The 18295-nt window shown below is 38.2% G+C and overlaps 1 protein-coding gene across 1 annotated transcript; it reads left to right on the top strand.

Annotated features, from left to right (window-relative positions):
- Nucleotides 1-3492: 3492 nt before the first annotated feature.
- Nucleotides 3493-4460, top strand: LOC103542779 (olfactory receptor 10G2-like). Its single transcript, XM_008509703.2, has one exon. The coding sequence runs from the start codon at nt 3504-3506 to the stop codon at nt 4458-4460; it is 957 nt and encodes a 318-aa protein (XP_008507925.2). The 5' UTR covers nt 3493-3503.
- The last annotated feature ends 13835 nt before the right edge of the window (nt 4461-18295 follow it).

Genomic DNA, 18295 nt, shown 5'->3' with positions numbered 1-18295 from the left:
TCAGACTTTACAACTTTCATTGACTTTGTCAAAAACCCTATTTAGTCTGTCTCTTTCCCCCATCTTCCTTACCTCACCCTCAATTCACAGAGTTAGTAGATCAGACATATTAATTTTGAATTAATTGGCCTTTCTCCAGATTTGGAAACTTTCTTCTTTGGATTGAGAGAAAAAATTTTTAACATTTATCTTTTCTTTCTCTATTTTGGGGGAGGTGGTAAAGGAATATAAATGACACATCAGAATCAGCATTACTGCGCCAAAACAGTCAGAGACGGATTTCTTAACCATTCTTTCCCCAGTGTCAAGCACGCTTAGTCAACTTACCTGAAGGTTGGAAGGCCTTCGGTTCTAGTACTTTTTCTTAAGCAAGTCCTTTTTCTTTCAACTTACAGTGCAAGGACACTGATGAATAATCAAGGCAATAAAATACGGGTTCTGCCTCTCCACTTGACCCAAACTTTGTTCTCTTTGCTCTGCCTCTCTGCTCAGGGCTATGGTCTGAATCTGGTCCAAAAGGCAAACGAGAGTGAACAACTCAATGCTAAATCATTCCTCATCCCTCAGCCTTAGTGATTCATATCTGCTCTGAGTGGGGATATCCCTAACCCAAAGGTGCCCTATACAAAACGCCAGCTCAGCGTAGACATGCAAAAAGAGGCCAAACCTGGGATAACCTGATTTTTCACAAAGTGACAGAGGCATTGTCGGCAAAGTGCTCCGAGTGAGTTGGCCTCCTAGTAAAGGGGAGCCCAGACTTCCTGTCTGACCCTGTAAACAGGGTCTCATCCCTCCCTTATCTTGCTCTTTCAGTGCCACCCTCTTTCATTCCATCGCTAGGTGCCCCTTCCTTGAATTTCCAGGCCAAAGCTTCTGCACCTAATTATTTGCTGTCTTGAATATTGATTCTATCAATGCTATCCCTAGCTTCTTACTTTCTTTAATTATATGCTTTTGATATTAAATTACAAGTACTTTATAAGATGGGATTAACAATACTAAATACTATTTAAAAGAAGAAATTGGGGGATATATATCAAATTAACCAAGGTGTGGATATTTGAAATGGTTTTTTTAGTTGATGAATCTAAGTTTGCTCCACTCCTCAATTTAGACAGCCTAAGACTCCACAGCTTCAAAAGATTAGCAGGCTTATAATAAAAAGCACAGATAAATTAAGGGGGAATCATTCAATTAGTTTTCTTCTTTTGATTTTTTCTAGACTGGCCCTTTTTTCTCTAGAAAGGAGAAAAGAGTGTTCTCTTTTCTAAAACCTCTCTCTCTCTTAAAGTGGTTTGGGCCTTCTGCAGACACGCTCCCTGCCACTACTGAGATTCCGTCTTCTGGAATTAGCCTCTGCTCACAATCTGCCTTGCCGGCAGCCCGAGTTCATCACCTCAAATCAAACCACCATCTTCTGCTGCCTCTGCCTGGAGAAGGAGCCTCTCCCTCAGATCCACCCACTGCAACCACCCTATTCCTGTCCTGCCAGCCAGAATGCCCAGGGCCAGACAGGAGGTACACAAAAGGAGCATCCTCCCAGCAGGGCCCCAGGGAAGTGCACCCAGATGTGTGCACCACAGCCAGGAAAGACTCAGAATGGCAAAGATATACTGGGGAGCATTTTTACTATCCATAAGGATTCGTTACAGATGTTCTCCAAATAATTGTCTTTTTAGTATAATCCTGGTATGAATTGAGTTGTGAAAGTTTGGTTTTCATTAAAAATTTTAGAAACACATCCTGTACCTAAGCTAGAAGCACATTATAGTAAATATCTCCTCTTACTGATAGAAAATAAATTTCCATAATGGGCATCATATTTACACTGTCAAGTTTTGCCATCTTTTTCTGTTCTAGCCGAAGAAAGTACCATCTATCCATCCTAAAAGAAATTAAGGTATTCCTCCTTCTGAAAATCAGGTAATAGAAACCTAACATATTTTTCTCCTTGTGAATGGTCTATAATTAATATTTCTATGGATCCTATAGAGCAGGATACATTCAATATTAACAATTACTGAATATTATTATATCCATTTAATTCTTTTTAAATAATAATGAAGATAAAACATGTTTGAGATTGATGTTTATAAAAGGGTATTTTGAGTGGTATCTCAGAGACTAGGTCTGTCAATGTTCACATCTGTATAATCAACCTCTTGTTATTTTAATTTTTTGTTATTTCTAAAGAACTATCAGATGTTTTCATTTAAGCAACAGGTAAAAATGCCTAAAACCCTATTATGAGGAAAAATTCTTGTACAATAAACTATTCATCAAAGGGACTTTTTAAATAACATTTGGCTCATATGTTTAATACCTTTAAAAGGTTTTCAAGAATCTCATTTGTTGGAAGGCAAATAGGATCTTAAAATAACAACATATTAAAGGTCAAATCCTATAATAATCGATGCTGTTATAATCCAAACCATCAAAACCAATAAACTATTTAGGTCAATCAATAAATTTTAATAACAGTCTAGAAGAAGCAGAAAGCATGGATGCCATCCATGAACTTTGTTTATACTGGGAATAGACTCACATTGCTGATTCATGAGGCTAATCACTCATCCTACAGTCCTGACTGTGTGACAGAAAGCATGAGTAATGGGATCACCCAGGGAAACAGGATGCAGGATTAACCGGAGTTGACAACATCCATTCAGCCAGCCAATCAGCCAACAAATATTTATGAATTAACATACTGTTGCCAATCACTGTGGCAGGTGCTGGAGAAACATAGGAAGAACAAAATAGATTTGGTCTTTGCTCTGAAGGAGCTTCTAGTCTAACAAATAGCCCTTAGCACACTATACTGCAATCGCCTGTCATAATACAAACACTTATCTCCCAGAAGATTGTCTTCTAAGGGAGAACTCTTCCCATGAGGCGGCAGCCAAAGTGAACCCTGAGGAATGAGGTTACATTATGATGAATCAGTGTACTCCAGAAGGAGTAGGTCTGGAAGGAAGGAGAGTGTGGTGCTCTGAGGGAGCCAAAGGAAGAAAAGACTGTAGAAATATGCGAGGGCCAAATCTCAGGGATTCTTGTACATCATAGGAGGCGTTATTTCGAGGATATTAAGTCAGAGACCAACAATAGGTATGGTAATTGTGGAGTAATTGTCCCATGCTGCTCCATGCCACCAGAATCCACTTTTCGGTGGTCCCCCTTTGGGACATAGACCCATCATATGACCATTATAGATATCCAGCACTTACATTATTATTCAGACACAACCCTGTGCCTTGGCTTCCGACATACGTATGTAGTGTCTCTCATTGAAGGAATATTCAGGACACCTAGAAACTAACCAGCCCCTGAGGGGTTGTCTTGCCAAGCAAACCCAAATGGTTGATGGCAAATGCTTTCTACTTAAAATATAGAAGTCTTTATCTCCTACACTCTGGTCATTAAACAAAAGCATTCTCTCCCCACCTCCCTTTGTTGTATTTCCCTTGTCTGACTTCACCATTCATCTTAGCAGACTACAGAAAGACATGAGAAAGACCAAAAACACATCTCTGGACACTGTGGTGACAGACTTCATTCTCCTGGGCTTGTCTCACCCCCCGAATCTGAGGACCCTCCTCTTCCTGGTCTTCTTCTGCATTTACTTCCTGACTCAGCTGGGAAATCTGCTCATTCTGCTCACTGTGTGGGCTGACCCAAAGCTCCATGCTCGGCCCATGTACATTCTTCTGGGTGTGCTCTCATTTCTGGACATGTGGCTCTCCTCAGTCATCGTTCCTCGCATTATTCTAAACTTGACTTCTGCCAGCAAGGCAATCCCGTTCAGTGGCTGTGTGGCTCAGCTATACGCCTTTCACTTCCTGGGCAGCACCCAGTGCTTCCTCTACACACTGATGGCCTATGACAGGTACCTGGCAATATGCCACCCCCTGCGCTACCCTATGCTCATGAATGGGAGGTTATGTACCATCCTTGTGGCTGGAGCTTGGGTGGCTGGCTCCATCCATGGGTCTATCCAGGCCATCCTGACCTTCCGCCTGCCCTACTGTGGGCCCAACCAGGTGGATTACTTTTTCTGTGACATCCCCGCAGTATTGAGACTGGCTTGTGCTGACACAACTGTCAATGAGCTTGTGACCTTTGTGGACATTGGGGTAGTGGCTGCCAGTTGCTTCATGTTGATTCTGCTCTCCTATGCCAACATAGCCCGTGCCATCCTGAAGATACACACTGCTGATGGGCGGCAACGGGCCTTCTCCACCTGTGGCTCCCACCTAACCGTGGTCACAGTCTACTATGTCCCCTGCATTTTCATCTACCTTCGGGCTGGCTCCAAGAGCCCCCTGGATGGGGCAGTGGCTGTGTTTTACACTGTTGTCACTCCATTACTGAACCCCCTCATCTATACACTGAGAAACCAGGAAGTGAAGTCTGCTCTGAAGAGAATAACAGCAGGCCGAGGGGCTGCGAGTGAAAATAAGTAACTACAGATCCGGGGACTACCTACATCTCTGTTGCTAATACTCTTTTCAGCTACTGTTGCACGTGTCAAATGCTCAATAAATAGATGTTGGTTTGAGCTGAATTGAATGTAATTCTACTAGGAAGAAGATTCTGGTGCTATAAATAATTCGGCCAGAGCTGTTTTACACTTTTCTGACCCACCTCTCAGGAGAAAGCACATTCTATACAAATATTGAACATGAGGAATAAATGCTCTATCCAGGAGGAAGGGGGATTATTCCTGGTAAATTTTGGAAAAACCAGCATAATACTGCCCCAACGCTCTTCATCTGTCTGCTTCATTCCTAATTGCCCAAGCCTCCAGGCATTCGGGATTGCTTTGCTCGTGTCAAGGCAAATCCAGCCTCCCAAGCACTTGGTGAGAATCTCTGTATGGATCATCTGTGCTTCCTTCCAGCCCCTCGCTATCCCCCTGCAGTGATTGACCAAATCCTGTTCGCTCTGCCTCGGGAATGTCCCTCTGGCTTCCTAAGTGGTTTTGTTGTCATCCCCATCCTCATCCACACCACCAGCAGAGTTTTCTTTCTGACACATAAAAGTAAATATGTGTGTCCTCTCCTTATCAATATTCACTGGCTCTCCACTGAATAAGCCAGACCTATGAGCTTGGAATTCAAAGTCCCCCACAATTTGATCCCAATATATCTCATCTCCCAAGACGTCTCTACTTCCCTCTTCTCTCCTAGCCCCATTCATTTACCTGCCATTCCTTAAATATTCTCTGTACTTTCCTGTATCTGAGCCTTTACTAAAGCTATTCCTGCATCATATATACCCTTCTTCCTTCTCCATATTCGTAAACTGATGTTTTATGCTTCCTTCAAGGCCCAAGAAAAACCCATTTTCCTACAAGTTTTCTCTGATTCTCCCAGTCAGAACTTATATCTTCCTCCCTATTTTCCTACAGAGCTGTGAATTTTAAAATAGCACGTATCATAGGCTGGCCTGCATTCTAGTTTAGAACAGAGACTCTGGAGAAAAGAAAGAATATTTCATTGGTGTTTGTGTACCAGTCTTCTTTTCCCTAATGTCTACTAGCAGGCACTGTGATAGAGACGGATAGCTGCCCACCGAAATCCATTCTCTCCTTCTTCCTAGTCAGAGAGTGTAGCGGGAACATGGCTGCCCCACTATGGACATTTCCCACTCCCTCTTGCAGCCGAGTGCAGTCACATATCTAAGTTCTCGCAAACTGAATATGAGAATTTATGCGTATGTGTGATACTTCCAGGCCTGGCCTTCAAAACTGGGACAGGAACTTTTCCACATTTTTTTCCTCCTCAGAGCTGGAACTAGCATACGATGGAGACCCAGCTTCATCAGTCGTACCTTGTGACCAAGGGGAGACGAGTCACCTGTCAACTGGAACACTCACCTCAGAATTTTAAATGAGAGGAAAATAAACCCCTAACTTCTTTAATCCATTGACTGGGTTATTTTGTTATAGTAGCTTCACTTTATCCTTATTATTGCTTCACTCAATTAACAATTTTTTTAAATTAAAACAGCAGTAGGAAAGTCTTTTAAACTGCATCTAAATTGTCCAAAGTATCCAGAAAATCCTTTGGTCAATTATCATAATGCCAAATAACCAAAGATTGAGAGGCCACCTGGTCAGTCATTTAGTGGGCCAATCAGTTAATCACACAATGGCCTTCTGACCAGGCCAGGGTGATGTAAATGACCTTGACTTATCCCCTGTGACCTGTCCTGGTCTTACTTGCGGGAACAAGAATACATCTAAAAGAAGTTAGAGACAGAGGACTCAAGAACAGGGAAAAATAAAAGCAAGTGTCAACAGCTCCTTCCAGAAAATGAAGGACCAGGTGAATGTGTTCTTTCATTTACTGACAGTTTTTTTTTACTCATTTAGATGTGTGATGTCATGCCAGCCCAATTTTTTTTGCTAGTATTTTTAGTGGGGTAAAATACACATAATTACCATCTTCACCATTTCGTTTGTTTGCTTTTGAGGAAGATTAGCCCTGAGCTAATATCCGCTGTCAATCCTCCTCTTTTTGCTGAGGAAGACTGGCCCTGAGCTAACATTCGTGCCCATCTTCCTCTACTTTATATGTGGGACGCCTACCACAGCATGGCTTGCCAAGCAGTGCCATGTCCACACCTGGGATCCAAACCCCAGGCCGTTGAAACAGAATGTGCACACTTAACCGCTGCACCACTGGGCTGGCCCCCAATCTACACCATTTTGAAGTATACTGTTTAGTGGTATTAAGTACATTCACATTGTTGTGCAACCATCACCACTATCCATTCCCATAACTCCTTTCATCTTGTAAAACTGAAACTCTGTGCCCATTAAACAATAACTCTCCATTGTCCCCTTCCCTCAGCCCCCAGAAATTGCCATTGTACTTTCAGTCTATATGGTTTTCACCACTCTAGGCACCTCATATAAGAGGAATCATACAGTATTTTTCTTTTGTGATTTGCTTATTTCACTTAGCACAATGTCCTCAAATTTAATCCATGTTGTACCATATTGCAGATCTCCATTCCTTTTTAAGGCTGAATAATATTCTATTGTATGTGCATACTACATTTTGTTTATCCATTCATCCGCTGGACACTGGGATTGCTTCCATGTTTTAGTTATTGTGATAATGCTACTATGAATATGGGTGTTCAGATATCTCTTCGAGACTCTTTCAGTTCTTTGGGTTTTATATCCAGAAGGGGAATTTCTGGATCATGTGGTAATTCTATTTTTAATTTTTTGAGGAGCCACCATACTGTTTTCCACAACAGCTGTACCATTTTACATTCCCACCAACAGTGCACGAGGGTTCCAATTTCTCCACATCCTCACCAATACTTGTTGTTTTTTGGTTTTTTGATAGTAGACATCCCAATGAGTGTGAAGTGGTATCTCATTGTAGTTTGGGTTTGCATTTCCCTAATGATTAATGTTGAGCATCTTTTATGTGCTTGTTGGCCATTCGTATATCTTTAGAGAAGTGGCCATTCAAGTCCTTTGCCCATTTTTGAATAGTGTCGTTCATTTCTTTGTTGTTGAGTTTCAGGAATTCTAGATATTAATCCTTTATCAGATATATAATTTGCAAATATTTTCTCCCATTCTGTGGGTTGCCTTTTTACTCTGTTAACAGTGTCTTTTGATGCACATGTATTTTTAATTTCCATGAAGTCCAATTTGTCGATTTTTTCTTTTGTTACTTGTGTCTTTGGTGTCATATCTAAGAAATCATTGCCAAATCCAATGTTGTGAAGATTTTGTCCTAGGTTTTCTTCTAAGAGTTTTATTGTTTTAGGTCTTACATTTAGGTCCTTGATCCATTTTGAGTTAATTTTTTTATATGGCATTAGGAAAGGGTCCAGCTTCTTCTTTTTTTTTTTGGTTTTTTTTTTTGGCGAGGAAGATTGGCCCCTGAGCTAACATCTGTTGCCAATCTTCCTCTTTTTGCTTGAGGAAGATTGTTGCTGAGCTAACATCTGTGCCACTCTTCCTCTATTTTGTATGTGGGATGCCACCACAGCATGGCTTGATGAGCGGTATCTAGGTCTGCACCAGGGATCTGAGCCCACGAACCCAGGCTGCCAAAGCAGAACACACAAACAACCACTATGCCACACGGCCAGCCCCCACAACTTCATTATTTTGCATGTGGATATTCAGCTTTCCCAGCACTATTTGTTGAAAAGACTGTCCTTTTTCCATTGAATGGTCTTGTACCCTTGTCAAAAATCATGTGACCACATCTGCAAGGGTTATTTCTGGGCTCTTTATTCTATTCCATTGGTCTATATGTCTGTCTTCATGCCACTACCTCGCTGTTTTGATTACTAACTTTGTAGTAAGTTTTAAAATCAGGAAATGTGAGTCCTCCAGTTTTGTTTTTCTTTTTTAAGATGGTTTTGGCTATTCAGGGTTCCTTGAGATTTCATATGAATTTTAGGATGAGTTTTTCTATGTCCACAAAAAAAGCCATTAGGATTTTGATAGGGATTGCATTGAATCTGTAGATTGATTTGAGTAGTATCAGCATTTTAACAATATGAAGTCTTCCAATCCACGAACATGGGTTATTTTTCCATTTATTTATGTCTTCTTTAATTTCTTTAGGCAATATTTTGTAGTTTTCATTGTACAAATCTTTCACCACATTGATTAAATTAATTCCTAAATATTTTATTCTTTTTGATGCTATTGTAAATGGAATTGTTTTTGTAATTTCCTTTTCAGATTGTTCATTGTTAATGTATGGAAATGCAACTAATTTTTGTATGTTGACTTTATATCCTGTTCCTTTACTGAACTCATTTTTATTCATTCTAACAGGTTTTTTTGTGGGGTTTTTAGGATGTTCACATATAAAATCACGTCATCTGCAAACAGAGATAATTTTACTTCTTTTTCAATTTGGATCCATTGGTTGTTTTAAAAGTGTGTTATTTAATTTCCACAATTTTGTGAACTTCTCAGTTTTCCTTCTGTTATTGATTTCTAACAATCTCATTGTGGCCAGAGAACACACTTTGCATGATATCTGTCTTTTTAAATCTATTGAGACTTAATTCGTGGCCTAATATATGGCCTGTCCTGGAAAATGTCTCATGTGCACTTGAGAAGAATGTGTATCCTGTTCGTTTTGGATAGAATGTTTTATATATGTCTGTTAGATCTACTTGGTCTATTGTGTTGTTTAAGTCTATTTGCTTACTAATCTTTTGTTTGGTTCTTCTATCCTTATTGTGAGTAGGGTATTTAAGTTTCCAACTATTATGGTAAAACTGCCTATATCTCCCTTCAATTCTGTCAGGTTTTGCTTCATGTATTTTGATGATCTGTCATTAGATATGTAAATGTTTATAATTGTTTTATCTTCTTGCTGTACTGAATATTTTATTAATATTTAATGTCCTTCCTTGTCTCTTGTAAGCTTTTTTATTTAAAATCTATTTTTTCTGATACTAGCATAGCTACTGCTGCTCTCTTTGAGTTCCTGTTTGCATGAAATATCTTTTTCCATCCTTTCACTTTCAACCTGTTTGTGTCTTTGGATCTCAGGTGAATCTCTTGTAGACAGCATATAGTTGGAGCATGTGTTTTTATCTATTCTGCCAATCTCTGTCTTTTGTTTGAAGAGTTTAATCCATTTACATTTAAAGTAATTACTGAGAAAGGGAAACAATTCTGTCATTGTGCTATTTGTTTTCTATATGCCTTATGAATTTTTGTCCCTCATTTCCTGCATTACTGTCTTCTTTCATGTTTAGTTGATTTTCTGTAGTGAAGTGCTTAAATTCCTTTCTCATTTCTTTTTGTGTATATTTTATCGCTATTTTCTTTGTGGTTACCATGGGGATTGCATTTAACGTTCTAAAGTTATAACACTGTAATTTGAATTTACACCCACTTACCTTCAATAACATAGAAAAACTCTGCTGCTTTACAGCTCTGTCCCCATCCCTTTTGGCTGTTGATGTAACAAAATCACATCCTTTTTTTTTCCAGCTTTACTGAGATATAATTGACATATAATAGTGTGTAAGTTTAATGTATAAAAGTAATGAGTTGTTATATGTATATGAAAAATGATTATTGCAATAAGGTTAGTTAACACATCCATCACCTTGCATAGTTACCATTTGTGTGTGTGTGGTGAGAACTTTTAAAATCTACTCTCTTAGCAACTTTCAAATATACAACACAGTGTTGTTAACTATAGTCACCATGCCGTACATTACATCCCCACAACTTATTCATTTTAAACCTGGAAGTTTGCACCCTTTGGCCACCTTCACCCATTTCCCCATCCCTCAAGCCCACCCCTGGCAAACACCAATCTGTTCTCCATTTTGATGAGTTTGGTTTTTTTAGATTCCACTAATAAGTATAGGTCATATAGTATTTGTCTTTCTCTGTCTGAATTATTTTACTTAGGATAATGCCCTCAAGATTCATCCATTTTGTCCCAAATAACAGGATTTCCTTCCTTTTTATAGCTGAATTATATATATATATACATATTATATAAATATGTATTATATAAATATGTATATAATAATATTTTATTTATTCATTCATTCATCAATGGATACTTAGGTTCTTTCCATGTCTTGCCTATTGTAAATAATTCTGCAATGAACATCGGGGTGCAGATATCTCTTCAAGATAGTGATTTCATTTCCTTCAGATATATACCCAGAAGTGGGATTGCTGGATCATATGGTAGTTTTACTTTTAATTTTTGAAGAACCTCCATACTGTTTTCCATAGTGGCTTTACCAATTTACATTCCCACCAACAGTGCACAAGGGTTCCTTTTTCTCCAAATCCTCACCAATACTTTATTTTTAAAGATTTTATTTTTTCCTTTTTCCTCCCCAAAGCCCCCCAGTACATAGTTGTATATGCTTCATTGTGGGTCCTTTTAGTTGTGGCATGTGGGACGCCGCCTCAGCATGGTTTGATGAGCAGTGCCATGTCCACACCCAGGATTCAAACCAATGAAACACTGGGCCACCTGCAGCAGAGCACTCAAACTTAACCACTCGGCCATGGGGCCAGCCCCTCACCAACACTTTTTATCTCTTGTCTTTTTGATGAGAGCCATTCTAACAGATGCAAGGTGATATCTCACTGCGGTTTTTTTTTTTTTTAAGATTTTATTTTTCCTTTTTCTCTCCAAAGCCCCCCAGTACATAGTTGCATATTTTTAGTTGTGAGTCCTTCTGGTTGTGGCGTGTGGGATGCCACCTCAGCATGGCTTGATGGGTGGTGCCATGTCCACACCCAACATCCAAACTGGCAAAACCCTGGGCTGCTGAAGCAGAGTGCGTGAACTTAACCACACAGCCACAGGGCAGGCCCCCTCTCACTATGGTTTTCATTCGCATTTCCCTGATGATTAGTGATGTTGAACATCTTTTCATATACTTGTTGGTCATTTGAATAGCTTCTTCGAAAAAATGTCTATTCAATCCTTTGCCCATTTTTTAATTGGATTATTTGGTTATATGAGTTCCTTATATATTTTGGATATTAACTCCTTATCACTCACATATGTGATTTGAAAATACTTCTCCCATTCCATAGGCTGCCTTTTCATGTTGTTGATCGTTTTTTTTGTTGTGCAGGAGCTTTTTAGTTTGATGTAGTCTCCCACATGTTTCTTTTTGCTTTCATTGCCTTTGCTTTGGGTGTCATATCCATAAAATCATTGTCGAGATCAATGTCAAAGAAGTTTTTCCCTATTTTTCTTCTATGAGTTTTGTGTTTTCAGGTCTTATATTTGAAGTCTTTAATCCATTTCATGTTAATTTTTGTATGGTGTAAGACAGAGGTCAGTTTCATTCTTTTGCATGTGAATATCCTGTTTTCCCAGCATCGTTTATTGAAAAGATTGTGTTTTCTTCCCTGAGTATTATTGGTTCCCTTGTCAAATGTTAGCTGACCATATATGCATGGATTTATTTCTGGACTCTCAATTCTGTTCCATTGGTCGATGGTCTGTTTTTATGCCAGTACCATACTGTTTTGATTACTATAGCTTAGTAATATAGTTTGAGATCAGGACATGTTATGCCTTCAGCTTTGTTCCTCTTTCTCAAAATTCCTTTGGCTATTCAGGGTCTTTTATGGTTCCATACGAGTTTTAGGATTGTTTTTTCTATTTCTGTAAAAAATGCCATTGAAATCTTGATAGGGATTTCATTAAATCTATAGATTACTTCGGGTGGTATGAACATTTTAGCAATATTAATTCTTCTGACCCATGAACACAGGATGTATTTCCACTTTTTTTTTTTTTTTTAAAGATTTTATTTTTTCCTTTTTCTCCCCAAAGCCCCCCGGTACATAGTTGTGTATTCTTCATTGTGGGTTCTTCTAGCTGTGGCACGTGGGACGCTGCCTCAGCGTGGTCCGATGAGCAGTGCCATGTCCGCGCCCAGGATTCGAACCAACAAAACACTGGGCCGCCTGCAGCGGAGCGCGTGAACTTAACCACTCGGCCACGGGGCCAGCCCCTGTATTTCCACTTATTTGTGTCTTCTTCAGTTTCTTTCCGTGCCTCACAATTTTCAGTATACAGATCTTTTGAATACTTGGTTTAATTTATTCCTAAGTATTTTATTGTTTTTGACGCTATTGTTAATGGGATTGTTTTCTTTATTTCTTTTTTAGATAATTCATTATTAGTGTATAGAAATGCAATTGAATTTTGCCTGTTGATTTTGTATCCTGCAACTTTACTGAATTCATTTATTAATTTTAACAGTTCTTTAAGGGAGTCTTTAGGATTTTCTACATATAAGATCATGTCATTCGCAAACAGAGACAATTTTACTTCTTTCTTTCCAATTTTAATGCCTTTTATTTCTTTTTCTTGCCTGATTGCTCTAGCTAGGACTTTCATTGCTATGTTGAATAGGTGTGGTGTGAGTGGGTACTCTTGTTTTGTTCCTGATATTAGAGGAAAAGCTTTCAACCTTTCACCCTTGAGCATGGATATTGAATTTTGTCAAACACTTCTTTCTGCATCTACTGAGATGATCATATGATTTTTATCTTTCAGTTCCTTAATGTGATGTATCACATTTGTTGATTTGCATATATTGAACCACCCTTGTATCCCAGGGATGAATCCCACTTGACCTTGGTGTATGATCCTTTTAATGTGCTGTTGAATTTGGTTTGCTAGTATTTTGTTGTGAATTTTTGCATCTTTATTCATCAAAGATATTGGCTTGTAGTTTTCTTTTCTTGTAGTGTCATTATCGGCTTTCATATCAGGGTAATTCAGGCCTTGCAAAATGAGTGTGGATATGTTCCCTCCTCTTCAAGTTTTTAGAAGCGTTGGAGAAGCATTGTCATTAATTCCTCTTTAAATGTTTGGTATAATTTACCAGTGAACCTAGGCTTTTCATCCTGGCTTTTCTTTGTTGGGAAGGTTTTCATTATCAATTCAACCTCCTTACTAGTAATTGGTCTGTTCATATTTTCCATTTCTTTCTAACTCAGTCTTGGCAGTTTGTATCCTTCTAGGAATTTACCCATTTCTTCTAGGTTGCCCAGTTTGTTGGAATGTAGTTGTTCATGGTAGTTTCTTATGATCCTTTGTATTTCTGTGATATCAATTGTAATCATTCCTCTTTCATTCATAATTTTATTCATTTGAGTCCTCTCTCTTTTTTCCTGGTTAGTCTAGCTAAAATTTGTCAGTTTTATCTTTTCAAAGAATCCACTCTTGGTTTCATTAATCTTTTCTGTTGGTGTCCTATTCTCTATTTAATTTGTTTCTGCTCTAATCTTTATTATTTCCTTTCTTCTGCAAACATTGGACTTACTCTGTTCTTCTTTTTCTAGTTCCTTGAGGTGTAAAGTTATGTTCTTTGTTTGAGATCTTTCTTTTTTCTTGATGCGTGCATTTATCAGTATAAACTTCTTCCCTCTTAGAACTGCTTTTGCTGCATCCCATAAGTTTTAGTATGTTGTGTTTCCATTTTCATTTGTCTCAAGACATTTTTTAACTTCTCTAAAATTATATCTTTATATATTGTGTGCCCAAAAGCATCAACTAATAATTCTTTTAAATGAACTAGTCTTTTAAATTATGTAGAAAATAAGCTTTGGAGTTATAAACTTAAGTTAGAGTAACACTAGCTTTTACACTAATAATTAGGGTTTTTCTTTTTATGTATTAGTCTCTTAAATCATATAGAAAATAAAAAGTGTAGTTACAAACCATTGTTACAATAGTACTAGCTTTTATAATTGTCCATGTATTTACCTTTATTTAAATCTTTATTTTTCCATACTGCTTCAAGTTTCTATCTAGTATCCTTTCATTCCACCTTAGAGAACTCCCTTGAACATTTCTTATAGGCAAGGTCTAGTCACAAACTCCCTAAGCTTTTTTTTATCTGGAAATGTCTTCATTTCTCCCTCACTTCTGAAGGACAGTTTTGCTGGACATAGGATTCTGGTTTGACAGTTTTTTTCTTTTAGCACTTTGAATATATCAGCCCACTGTCTTCTGCCCTCCAAAGTCTCTGATGAGAGATCTGTTGATTTTATTGAGGATCCCTTGTATGTGATGATTCACTTCTCTCTTACTACTTTCAAGATTGTCTCTTTGTCATGGCTTCTGAACATTTGATTATAATGTCTTGCTGTGGATCTCTTTAAGTTTATCTTACTTGGAGTTCACTGAGTCTCTTGGATGTTTGTATTCATGTCTTTCATCAAATTTGGGAAGTTTCCAGCCATTATTTCCTCAAATCTTCTCTCTACCCCTTCTATCTTTTTTCTCCTCTGGGACTCCCGTGATGCACATGTTGGTCTGCTTGACAGTATCCCACAGGTCCCTTATGCTCTGTTCACTCTTCTTCAATCTTTTTTCTTTCTGTTCCTCAGACTTGATCATTTCCATTGTCCTATCTAAAGTTTGCTGATTCTTTCTTCTGACTGCTCATATCTGCCTTTGAATCCCTCTAGTGAATTTTTCCTTTCATTTATTGTACTTTTAAGCTCCAGAATTTCTTTTTGGCCTATTTTTAAGTTTTCTATTTCTTTATTGATATTTCCATTTTGTTCACATATCATTTTCTTGACTTTCTCCACATCTTCCTTTAGTTCTTTAGGCATCTTTAAAACAGTTGTTTTAAAATCTTTGTCTAGTATAGCTGCCATTAGGTCTTTTTGAAGGACAGTTTCCATCAATTTATTTTTTTCCTCTGAGTGGGTCATACTTTCCTGTTTCTTTGTATGCTTGTGATTTTTTTCTTGAACATTGCTTTCAATCTAATAACTTGGTAACTCTGGAAATCACATTCTCCCCCTTCCCCAAGATTTGCTGGGGTTTGTTACTATTTGTGTTTATTGTTTGTTTGTTTGTTTTGATTCTTGTAGGCTGTCTCTGTGCTAAAGATTGGCCTAAAGTGTAAACTTAAGATCTTCTCAGATCTTTTGTGAAACTTTTCCTGGGCATGCACAGTCACATTTTAATTTTTCCTGTATATGCAGTTGTTTTTTTTTAGCACCCTAGGCTTTAAAGTCTGGCTCCTAAAAGGATAAAAAGCAAAAATGAAGGAGGGTGGGAAGGATGTAGGCCCTTTAATCCCCTAGAAGTCATTTCAATTGGAGGTTGAGGGGCTTGCAACAATAGGGAGATGCAAGAATAATGGCTGCCCATTTCTTTGTCTGCATCTCTCTCATCAGAAGCAGTAGTCAGCAATCAGAGCACATATTCCCAATATTTGTAAGACAGGGTCCTTCTGGCCCACCTTGACTCCTGAAAGCTGCATACAAACTCCTCCAGGAACACATGTGGCTGGAGGTGGAGGATGAGTAGCTGTGACTGTGCTAAGAGCTGAAATTGAACAAAATTAACCATAATTTACCATTCTAGTCTTCCCCTGGAAGTTGCAAGCCTTCAACAGAGTTTCAAAATAGTTATGTAAGGCAGATTCTGCTACAGCAATTTTTGTCTAAGTCAGGAGACAGATTCCTCATGCTTCCTACTGTGCCATCTTCCTATAATCCTCTTCCAATGCTTGCCCAATTTTAAATAAGTGAGATAAAACCAAAGAATCAAAAATATAAAAAAGTATAGATGTGAGACAACTGGAATAAACATGAACATCAATGAATAAAACACACTTTTTTAAGAAGTGAGAACACAAGATATATTTATATCTTCTCCAATAGGAAAAGACATTCAAGATAACTTCTGGGTCCACAATAATTTATTAAGGTTGGAACCGCTACTTTTTTTAATTGTTAATTGTGACATGAATAAAATAATGTTAGATAGAAACCAGAGTTAACAAACATATCTTTTGTATAACACCTAACCTTGGGGATATCATTATTGTTGCCAGGGGAAATAAGATATTGTGAAGCTGTGAGATCTTGGAGTCATACGCAAGTTTAATCAATAAAACCTAACTACTCTCTTAGAAGTATATGTATCATTACTAATTTCATCAATAAACAAAACTACTCTTTTGCAAGAGAATGATTTTTGTGGAACAGAGCTAGAAGGGCTTGAGTTGAAACCTGAAACTAGATCAAGTTGTGAACAACATAAGGAATCATGAACCTACACCTATGCATTGCTCTCTTTCACAAAGTACCTCCTAACACACATTCTGGTTGCAATATACAAACCTGGGACCATAAAATTCAACAGTTTCCTTTCTGAAACATAGTTCAGCTAGAATCATGTTTCTTGGAATAGTAGAAGCAGCAAAATACAAGACAAGACCAGACTCTGAAAAGAAAAGACAAACATTTTTGCCTCACTCCATCTACCCACACACACCCCTTTCAGCCAGCTCTCATGATTAGTCACAAACAGGTTTCATGCTTCCTCTGACCACCTCTGTTCCCCTGTGCTCCAAATTTGGCCTGCTATCTCGTTTTTGTATAATCTGCAAGTTAAGAATGGCTTTTGCATTTTTTAGCAAGTTAAAAAAAAAGCAAAAGATGGATAATATTTTATAATAAATGAAATTCAAGTTTCAGTATCTATAAATAAAGTTTTATTATAATAGAGCCATGCCTATTTGTAGGTGCATTGTTTGTGGCTTATTTCATGGACAGTGGTAGGCTTGAATAGTTGCAACAGAGACTCAAGTTTCCTCAAGACCAGAAATATCTATTATCTGGTGTTTACAGAAAAAGTTTGCAACCTCTGCTTTAGACACTTCAATACCAGGGTAACTTGGGAGCAGCAGAGATCACCACAAAGTTTGGGGAGAAGGAAAACAGCAGATCACATTGAAGACATAGACCATCTCTAAACATTTAAAGAAAGTTTGGAGAAAGGGTTCAGGTAGTTCCAAAGATCAGACTAGACGAAGGGAAGTTAGGCCAATTTCAAAGTATTCAAAAAATAGAACCAAAAGTTACTAATAAAAATCGCTACTCAGGGAGCATGACTTAAAATATTGTAGATGATAGTTGGGTTGGATAATTTCTCATGTCACTCTAACCCTCAGATTCTATGTTTCTCCTAGTCTATGTGGACCTATCTTAGCACCTGAGTAATTCAAATAAATATGAGCTTCATAAAATGTGAATGTGCCGATAAGAAACCATCTTTTGGGGGCTGGCCCCGTGGCCGAGTGGTTAAGTTCGCGCGCTCCGCTGCAGGCAGCCCAGTGTTTCGTTGGTTCGAATCCTGGCCGTGGACATGGCACTGCTCGTCAGACCACGCTGAGGCGGCGTCCCACATGCTACAACTAGAAGAACCCACGACGAAGAATACACAACTATGTACCGGGGGGATTTGGGGAGAAAAAGGAAAAAATAAAATCTTTAAAAAAAAAAAAAAAGAAAGAAACCATCTTTTGACCGGTAACAACCACATTAACTTTTCCTCCCTTTTTTTCCAAAACTTGTTTTTGGAAGAGAAAAGAAATCACAGATATGAAATCATCAACAAGCCCTGTTAAGCCCCATAGAGTTTGTTTGACCTGATGGTACAAAATTGAAAAAAGCTAGAAACAAAGGGAGTTTTGCAGGAAATCAATCATGGATATCAAGCTTGTCTTGTCACAGGGGTGCTATTACAATATTCCCCAAGCTAAAGGTCTCACATACTATAATTGACTCTGGGGACAATAAAAGAAGTAACAGAACATAAGAGAAACCAACCTTAGCAGTTACCTTCAGGGGGAACTCTTCCCCAGTTCATAAGGAAACTGGAAGAGGATATCTACGAATAGGCAGGTAAATAATAAATCAAGTTTCAGTAGTTTAGTCCTTCCTTTTGATCCAGACAGAACTGACTAACTGGGTCAT

The sequence above is a fragment of the Equus przewalskii genome, chromosome 1 (genome assembly GCF_037783145.1).
Source record: "Equus przewalskii isolate Varuska chromosome 1, EquPr2, whole genome shotgun sequence".
Lineage (NCBI taxonomy): Eukaryota > Metazoa > Chordata > Mammalia > Perissodactyla > Equidae > Equus > Equus przewalskii.
The sequence above is the reverse complement of the archived record's forward strand: the minus strand, read 5'-3'. Positions and strand labels throughout refer to the sequence as shown.